The 10,481-nt window shown below is 36.4% G+C and overlaps 1 protein-coding gene across 1 annotated transcript; it reads right to left on the minus strand.

The window, feature by feature from the left end:
* Positions 1–905: 905 nt before the first annotated feature.
* Positions 906–7,770, minus strand: LOC110027421. Its single transcript, XM_020728863.1, is given in 6 exon segments — positions 906–1,337; positions 2,659–2,794; positions 4,331–4,459; positions 4,575–4,633; positions 7,051–7,634; positions 7,637–7,770. Coding segments are annotated over 6 exon segments (1,338 nt in total). The 5' UTR covers positions 7,749–7,770; the 3' UTR covers positions 906–1,019.
* Positions 7,771–10,481: the final 2,711 nt, after the last annotated feature.

The raw sequence follows: 10,481 nt of genomic DNA on the forward strand, positions 1-10,481 counted from the left end.
AATTATTCAATCATAGTTCAAATTTAGTTGGATTTAAATTTTTTGCCCTCACTCTCTCTTTTGGAATTAATCTCATTGGAGGCATTTTGTTATGCATCCAGATATATAATATAATCATAGTGAGGCAACATACTATTTGGGTCAAACAGAGCAAGGTCCGACGAAAAAGATTGTTAAGACGTTTTGAAGAAAATGACCACATGATTAATGTTGAGTATCTCCCCCTTTTAGTCTTTCAAGTGTTATGAAATGTCATGCTCTAGGTATTTTAATTTGTCAATTATAATTATGATTGATTGATGATGATGAGAATGAGATCAACTGTTTTGTTAAATATTTGAATTAAATATATTGAACACGAGTAAGCTCTAAAAAAACTACTCAGTGAAGACAAAAATTTCAAAAAAATCAAACTTATGGTGCAGTGCGGTGGAGGTGTGGTGTCGCACCGTAGTTTTTCCTGCATTCTAAAAAATTTGCAGCTAAAAACAATATTTTCTCACCAGACCTTGCTACCTGCAGTGACTACTAGAAAGCTGCGGTCATAATTTTTTTTTTTCTTAAAAAAGAAAATTGTAATAGCCACCGCAGCTTTTTAAACAGCTGTTTTATAGTTGTCACTTTAATCAGTTGCAACTGCCCCAAACAGACTCTTTGACAGGGCATTTTAGAGTGCATTAATAGAGATGATTTTGGGAAGCTTGGGCTGCGTTTCTTTGTACCTTAATCATGATAAACATAGAGCAGTTTTTTGCTGAGATATTTGGATTGGTTGAAGGTAATAAAAAACTTTCTTTAGATACCTTTTGGGTTAAGATATCATGGAGCCGAATAAGAAGTTACTCTGACTAGAAGATTATAAAGAGAACAAATTTCAATGAATATAAGAAATTGAAGATCTCCATCAATAGGTCATCGTTGCTCTTTAAAAAAATGTGGCTTGATTTATGATATAGTTACAAAAGAATAATGAATTCTATAAATACCATATGTATGGCGAATAACGTAGCCGCAACATTTCAAATCACGCTCATGTCCGTCTTCAGGAAGTGGCTGCTGCCAGGTTTATTCCGAGTGAAGAGCTTGTCAACCAGATCAACCCAATTTATCGTCCCACTGGACTTAGAATCGTTTTCGGCATGAGCTTTTTGATTCTTGTTCTCTGAAAGTGCAGAGCTGATCACATCTGGTTTTGGTTCTGATGGTGAGGTTGCATGAGGCACTCGCAGGGTGACTGCTCTTTCCAGTGCATCCCTGTGTTCCTTCTCTAAGGTTTGCTTTCTTTCCATTTTCTGTTGAGTGGGAGCAGTTGCCATCTCATCCCTTTCCTTCATCATCTGTGAAAAGCAAATGATTTGATGAATTATTGCTCGTTTAGTCATCTAAAGTTTGAATTTTTCAAAATTTTTACTATGGAAATTTCAACTTCGGAGAGGACATAAGCCGCAAAAATTGATGTTATTTAATGGAGGTCATCCTGAAGACCAATAAACATGCACTTAAAACTGATCACTACTTGATAAAATCATTTATCATCAATAGCACTAGCAATATCTGAACTATATATAGTTTGGTTTTTTATGAATCCCCAAATCCTGTTAAGTGTTGTTTGAGTTACAATGTATTCCATGCAAACATTCTAACACAATTTTTATCTGTGCAATCGTTTATTTATTTATTTTTCTTCAGAAGTTTGAGATTGATTTTAAATCTTATGTTAATAACTTATATTTGCAAACCCAGTTACTCTCTTGTAATGCTTTCTCAATGCCATTCCTAGTTTTGCCATGCATCAAAATTAGCATCGTATTTTCAACCGCAACTAATTTGACTTCTATTACATTCTTTATCAGCCAACACTAAAATCCATTTAATGTAAATAATCTAATTATGATTTTATAAAATCATCCTTCTAAAGTTAAGTACTTGTAGGGTAAGGCATAGCAAAACCATTGCAAAATATAAGCAGAGCTCTTGTTTTAGCTAGTCAAACAAGTCACAAATTGATTCTTTTTTTTTTTTTCAAGAGTCACGACAAGTTCTAAATTGATTCCATATATCTAGTTAGCCACAACATAATTCATGTACCATGAGAGCACATTTTCATATCTACTAAGATACCAAATTGAAGGAACCAATTACCAAATTATCCTATTATGTTTCTTTAAGGTAACAAGGTATAATATTTCAAGACCTAGCGACTACAACAAGAAGATAATTGGGACATGTGTTATCAAGGACTACAAATCATTTTTGGGAAATTTATATACATATCCAAAATTGCTTTTATATTTACATACTTAACACCTAAACTTTCATATTTATATTTATGACACTTTAGTGTGATAAAACAATGCATAAAAAGCTCTATGTAACATTTAAATGTAATTGAAAGTATTATTTTTGCTGTGATATTAAATGTTTAAGTGCTATGCATGTAAACATTAAAGTTTGGGTGTTCGATATGTAAATACATAAGAATTGTGTAGTATGTAAATGCCCCATCTTTTTAATATACTTATAAAAAAGCAACACACACAGGGAGATTAACAAATTATGGTATAATGGAACTAATATAATGAACAAGATGAAAAATTAACAAAAAACTAACTAATTTGCGGCCACTAATGAGTTATAGATGTGTTATTTTGCACTTACATCTAGAATCTTCTGTGCTTCTCGTTCTATCCACACAATTGAATGATCAGATGTGCTATTACATGACAGGACAATGTGCTCAAACCTTCCTTCAACTGGAATAGCAGTCCTCACCTCAGGCGGGAATCTTCCCCATCTGCATATTATTAGATGAAACAAACATCAAAATTATACCCTGCCAACGAATTTGGAGCCTCGAAACAAATGGAAGAATGATGTCGATTACACACATATACACTTAAAAACAAATTTGTGTTGCTCTGGGTAATAATTTTTTTCCTTCATTCATGAGTTAGGTTTCTATAGGGCCTTATAATCCTTCTACAAATAACCCGTAGACTTCTATACTCAAACCCGAGCGACAAAACTGATAAAGAAGCAAGACATCCAATCGGTATAAATTTGTTAAAATCGACAGCGACACAAAATGTCCGATCTGTAAAAGTCATCTAAAATTACCAACAATGATGATTAATATCTGATTGGCTTTACATGCAAGAACTGGCCCACAACGTTTATGCATTGTAAAAACCAGTGCTAATAACTTCATCTGCGTCAAGCTCTGGAGGTGGTTCCCTGCCCATTAGCGACAAGATTTGTGGTGGGTAGCGAACGAATCACCCCGACGACGAATCTGATGATTACCACTGCGAAGAAAAACCACAATAGCATATGCTTAATATGCTTGACATAAGGTGCGACCGGTTCAAGATGATGGCTTGACCGACCGAACGAGACATAGGAAGTTCAAGACTAGAGCTAGGTGGTAATCCAACAAAATCAACGAAAAATATTCTCCCAAAAACCGAACCATCATCCATCATAAGCAATTATCACAAAATAAAGAGTAATGTGGCAAAGGTAAAACACATGACATGGATGTGAAAACCGATCAAAAAATTTATCAATTTCATGATTAAAAAACTTAACAAAATATTCCTTACATAAGAATTCACTATGTTAATCTTTATAAGTATTCGGAAGAAAGCTAAGGCCTAGTCAAATGTTAGAAGACCCTCTATCGTCTTTAACACCCTCCTCCTCCTTAAACTTTTCCTTGTTGGTCGCTTCATCCGGACCCGGGAGGAGTGTAACAAAATTTCTCAAATCTGACCACTTGGAATCTACCAGCTTCGCCTTTACAAATCAGCTAATCGCCAACTTGGACCAGAGACCTGAAGGGAGGCCACAATGATTCGACAAATTCACGAAGTGGCAGAGCAAAGCTGGAGGATGAGAAGGGATTGTGTCTAGGAGGATCGAGATGGAGGCGGAGAGGGTGCTGTAGGTCTTGTAGGTAGAGTCAAGGGGTGTTTCAACATAGTTTCCGTTGGAGGGGTATAATATAAAGGCTAGAACACAAAACGAAATACTCAAATATCAAGTTTAAGCATGATGAAAAAATTGGCTCTTGGAAAAGCATAAATCCAGTCTTAAGTGGGCACTATAGGCAAAGATGAAATGAGAGTTTTTTCCTCTTAAACGTTTCATACTCCTTTAACCCAAATATTTGCATATTTAAAACACTAAAGGGGAATTTCATAATTATAGTTTGAAGTAATTTTCCAACACACTGACGCCAACAATGAGGTATTATAGATTCCTGGAATGCCTGTAATAAGCAATAATTAAACTCAAAAACACAATAAAAAGTCCAGAAGCACCTTTTTACCTGAGAATTTTTCTCTCAACAATGTGATACATTCGACCAGGCGCATAAAGCCTTCTTGGGTCCCTAAGCTTTCGGCTTTCCGGTACAACGGTGTCTCTGATGCAGTGAAAAATTAACAAGCATGGCAAGCTGTCCAGAGCATTCAAAATATATTCAATGTTTTGTGCTTAGAAAACATGAAACATACATTTGTAATCTGCATTAACATAATCGGTTTAGAAAACAAGGAAACGTAAGAACTTACCAGAAGATGGATCCAAAAATATGCTCTAATGGAGTAGGAGTCCTTGGTAGGAAATCATCCTACAGAAATTTATACGCAAAACTCATCTCAAAATTCAAGTAGCAAATGTTTGAAATTCAATCATTGTAATCTGATCTGATTTTTATATCAAATCAACATGCTAGAAGTGCATCTAAATGACTAAATTATAGAAAGTAAAAGCAGGTAAATCATGATTTAAATTTTCTTTGAGAAGCATATCAAATTATTTTCCTTTATTTTTCTTTTTTTTTTGAATGTCAACAAACTAAGTTGTCCTTTCATTGCTGATGTTTCGGAGACATTGAATATTCTAGACATAGCTTAACATTTTTAAATTCAACAATAAATTTCATGCATTCAGCAAATCCCCAAGATAAAGTAAAATAATGTCAACATGGAAATAATTAAATGTTTGTTTTAGTCTCCATATCACATTAGAACGTATAGAGTATGACTTGGTGCCAAAAATTCATATAATTTACAAAGTTATTCTATTGAACAACGAAAATTTAGTAAAAAATGTGAGTTGAAAATGTTCCCAGCCTCTATAAATTCACTGAAAAAGGTGAATGTGAATTCAGCTCTAGTAGAGCGACAAGAACAGTCGAGAGTTTACAGAAAGGCACAAAGAAAATAAGAAATAAAATGTCTTATTTTCATCGCGGGGAAAAAAATATTACAAATCTAGATCTACTAGTAGCTTATGTGCATGAGACAACGAGGATACATAAAATTGAACAAGCCATCGAGTGGAGTCCTCTTCAAAATGACAAGCTGGTTTAATGACATATTGCTTGTGCACAAGAAGAGTATGATTATTTATGCTACTTTGAAATGGTGGGCAGAAGGAATGCAGTTATTTGTAAAATAAATATGTTAAAATCTTTCACACAAGGAACCAACAAATGTTAAAAGTCCATAAAAGATCAAGTGGTAGCCAGACAAAAAAATGGTGTTGAAACCATTGCATAAAGTTAGCAAAAACGAAGAGGAATTATGACTAGCAAGTTCATTCCTTTTTTGTTCCTTTTACTAGGAGTAGATTAGGCTCACCTGATTTTCCTTGGTAGTTTTATGTCTTAGGAGGTTAGTAAGAAGATATATCCTCATTACTACCAATTGCTCAACTGGCATTGCCCCCATTCTACATAGTTTAAAGAGTGGGGTTTAACTCCCACCCATGTTGACGATTTCATAGAAATTAAAAAAGAAAAAACAATGAATATAAGATCCATTATTATACTTTTTTTGTTCTTAATGATTCATTGTTGAACTTTTCTCAAATTAATTTGGATTGGGACAATGACAACAACCCAATTATATAAAAAATTATGAGCCTTTTAATATGTGTAAACCTAGACCCAACCTAAGCTCAGGCCAATCCCATGCTAAGACAACCACCAATTAAACATCATCTTTGTTTTAGATATGCTTCTTCAATCATGTTGAAACCCGTGGGCACCTGATGGCTATGCTATTCCTCTAATCTCACGTTGGTTATGTCAGTGTGCCATTCATCAATCAAGTGAAAATTGATACGATAAGCCCTAGTCAATGCTAATCTCGAAAACACATATTTAACATTTGTATCTTCACAGGAGTGCTCTCGAGTGGATATGAATGATAATTAATTATAGAGGTTTGTGTTCATAAAAACTCTCAACTCTTAATCTAAATAAACCCTAACACAATACAAAGTAATCTATCTCAAGGATAATAGAAATAATATATACTTTCTAAAAATTCGCTATCTCAAGGAAAATTATGACTGGGGTTTCTCTCATGCAAGTCAAGTGAAGGGGTTAGTTTTTCCCATTCTATTCAATTTCTAACAACATCACTATGGAATTTCGCTCTCAATATTTGAATGACCTGCTTAACGCTCTAACTGTTTGTTCCCGGTGCAGCTTTGAATACATTGAACACAAAATTGAAACAAATTAGGTAGATATTCATCAATAAGACAATGGATTCTTTTGATCTATCTTGCATGCATACTAAAAAAAGACGGAAAAAAGGGGCAGAAAACATGCATACTATTTCCCCCTTCTAAATTATCGTGGTTAGAAATCAAAACAAACTCAACTTTTCAGTCTATCTTAACATGTTATATGTGAAAAAATCATATGTTCCCCAAGTCCTTGCACCGGCCAATGAACATCCCAACCAGAAATTGATTTTCTGAACAATACGTTGGAGCTTCGAATGAACCAAAAAAAAAAAAAAGGTTTCGTAGTGCATACTTTTCACTTTTCAAACCGACGTTGAACATACAGTTACATAACAAAAATACTTCTTCAGTTCAGTAAATAAAACCTCCTGCTTAGAATTTTTTTTTTCATTGGAATTAAAACCATAAAACTATCGAAAAATTCACATCCCTCAACCAAACAAGCTCCTCCAACCATCCAATTCTACTCGATGAACATAAAACAGAGCAACAACAAAAACACACCTGAAGAATAACAGAATTGATTACATCCGCGTACTTAACCGCAAGATTCAACGACATACACCTTGCTGGCGCGATCGAATAACACCGGATCTGACTCCTAGGGATTCCACCGAACTGATCCCGATGGTTAACCACGATAACCGTCATTAGCGCCGCCACGCCGGAGCCCAGAGAATTCCCAGCAAATACCAACTTATAATCCGAACCTCCCTCTCCAATCAATTTTCGCAGCATCTCCGACTCCCGATTGAGCACAAATGCGGCGGCCTTGAGCAGGCCGTGGTGGACATATCCTCCGTCGAACATTTGCATACCGAGATGATTGTTTAGGAGGACTCTGTAATCGCTATTGCGGACTAGATTGAGGCCGCGAATGACAAGGATGATCTCGTGGTGCTCGCGATCGGCGTAGATTAGGTAGGGCGGGCACTGATTCTCCGTTTCTTTGTCGGGGACGCGCTTGACGAGCCATTCCAGTTTCATTCCATACCCGGCGGGAGGAGCGTAATGTGGATGAGAAATATCCTCTTCGTAGGCAGCGAGGACGGTGCGGCAGATGCGGGGGATAGGACGGAAATCCTCGCGGCGGCGAGAGGCCATGAGTCGGAGTCGTTGGAGCCAACGTAGCGGAGGCGCTTCCATAACCAGCGCGTGAATCCAAGGCAAAGAAAGCATTCAAAACCGCACACCACCGACATTGTCGGCGGTGGCGCTGGTGAGTGGGGAAGCGCAAATAGGAAGAACCAGGTTTGTGTATTTATAGATATTGGTTATGGATCCGGTTCCCAAGGCAACGGTTTAGACGGGTGTTTAATTGGATATTTTTTTGTTAGCTTAAAAGATAAAAGATAGTGTTTTTATTGGTTCGTCGCACGTATTTCTGTATACGATGAACATACACAATAATTTTTTGAAAAGGCGAGAAACAAAAAATTTATAGCGTTTATTTTTTTTTAAATTTTAAGTAAAAAATAAATTAAGACATCTTTGCAATAAGAGAATGCTCCTCTTTGAAAGCTCTTTATAAAAAAACCTTTGCAGATATTATTTTTCTAACTCAAGGGGACCACCCTGAATCATTGTATTCTCCTCATAGGCATGAGTTATTTCATCATTTGGCCCCTCTAAACATTCCAAGTTGTCCTCATTCAAGCACTCAAAGCAACAACATAGCCAAACTAATTAAATTTGTATAAATACTCCTTAATAATTCAAAATTATTCAAATTAATTCATGAATTTAAATTTTAAATTCAAAAAATATGTATTTTATTTGAAATATGAGAGCCTTCATATGCTTTTGAAAATATAATGTTAAACTCTAAAGTGGGACTAAACTTTTGTCATGTATGCAGACCACTACCTCTCTGAGTTTCTTTTATTTTTCAGAAATTTGTATGCATACTATCTATATCTAAATTCGGTCTGTATGGTGTGACTTTTTTTATTTTTAAAAGTTAAACTTAATGCATCTTATAAGAAAATAAAATAATTGCTGAAGAAAGATACATAAATTATACATATATATATATATATATATATATATATATATCATAATGCAGTATGTCGTCTTCCTCGCTCAGCTCTGTTAGGGTTTCGCCCGATGGCGAACCCTAGCAACAGTTACGACTTCACTCTCTCTCGCTCACGTGTTTCCTCTCGGCGTCCTCACGCTCTCTCTCGCTCACATGTTTCCTCTCGGCGTCTTCGCGCTCGATTCAATTTCATCTCCCTCGTTCTGGCCCTGAGACAGGAGCGTGTCTCTGCGCTCGATCCTCTGCGGCCCGTCTCGCCGCTCGCGTGTTCTGCAGCTCAATCTCACCGGAACTGCTCATGATTTCTGCGTTCTTTGCGCTCGTCTCGTCTCACACGTCAACCCCTTTTTTAGCTTCGGCTATTTCGACGTCATTTTTTCCCTCGTCTATTTTTTCTCTAAACGTCGCACTTATCCTTGAGGATGACTTTGGACAAATCATATGCAGCTGTCCTTGCCGGTGTCCAAGCTTCAGGCACACCATAATCATCATCTTTCCCTCCTTCGTTTGAGTGGGCGGAAAACATCAAGAAACCTGGTAGGAAGAATAAGAAGTCTGCCATCTTTTTTACAGAAGTTGATGGTATTCAACTTGCATCATTTTGTCGCCTGAATTTGGTTGGGAAGTTTCTATATGGTCATCCCAAAATGGAGCTTATTCGCAAAGAATTTGAACTTATGCACAGAATTTGAACTTATAAGAATTTGAACTTATGCACCTTGTTGGAGAATGTAAAATTGGATTATTAGATGAGAGACATATTCTTATTCAAATTAACAATGGAGAAGATTACATGCGCTTATTTGCTAGAAGGATAATATGGATTGATAACAGAGCAATGAAGATTCTGAAATGGTCAATGGATTTTGACCCACAGACGAAACCGCCAAATCATTTCGATTTGGATTCGTCTCCCTGGTGTGAAATTTCATTATTTTTCTCAAAAAGTATTATACTTTATTGCCTCAGCTTATAAGAAGTCACTCAAGACGGACATTCCTACTTTTAATTTGTCATGTCCTTCTGAAGCCAGAGTACTTGTTGAAAAAGATATCACTTCACCCGCTTCTGAGGAATCTGGTTGGGCACACAACACCATGTATATTGACAGAAGGTAGAGATTGAACATTTTTCGTCATATTGTTCGAACTGTTGTATGTTCGGACATTCCAGTTCTCAATGTCACCATCTACACCCCCACCTCAAACCCAACTTAGACCAAAGAAGCAAACTGCTCCGCCAGAGACTGTGATTCCATCTTCTTCTAATCAGGCAGACAATATGACAACCATTCAATCCCCAGTTGTAGCTCTCTCGTCTTTGGAACCTCCTATCGTGGGGTTGAGGGAGTTTCTTCAAACCCTGCCTGCACTAGAACCTATCATTGATGATAAAGGTGGAAATACTTCTACTGTTTCACAACCGCCTCTTCAGGTCCAGAAAGATGTTAATATTACTCAGGCTCATGGGGATCAAGATGTACAACGACCTACACCTATCCGAGCACCTTTGGAATCTACTGATCTGATAAGTCAATTGTCAGATGAGGAATGACAAGTCTACACATCTATGAGGAAGAAGAAGAAGAATGAAGATCTACTTGAGATCAAAAAGCTGATGGTTAATACTTTGGTTGCTACGGGCAATAGTACACATCTTACCAATTTGTTAGTCGACTCACTTTCGAGAACTAGAGACAGGAGGACTAAAGTGGGATGTCCCTAACACTTTTGTGTCCTTTTGTGACTTTTTGGTTTTTTTTTACCTTTTTGTATCTTTACTTTATCCGGGTTTTGTGTGTGTTGTATTGTATGAGTTGGATTTTCTATTTAGTCCTCTCATACAACATTTATGTATCTTTTTCGTATTAATATATTTGCCCTCGGCCTTTATATAT

Source organism: Phalaenopsis equestris, unplaced genomic scaffold (assembly GCF_001263595.1).
Source record: "Phalaenopsis equestris unplaced genomic scaffold, ASM126359v1 Scaffold000428, whole genome shotgun sequence".
Lineage (NCBI taxonomy): Eukaryota > Viridiplantae > Streptophyta > Magnoliopsida > Asparagales > Orchidaceae > Phalaenopsis > Phalaenopsis equestris.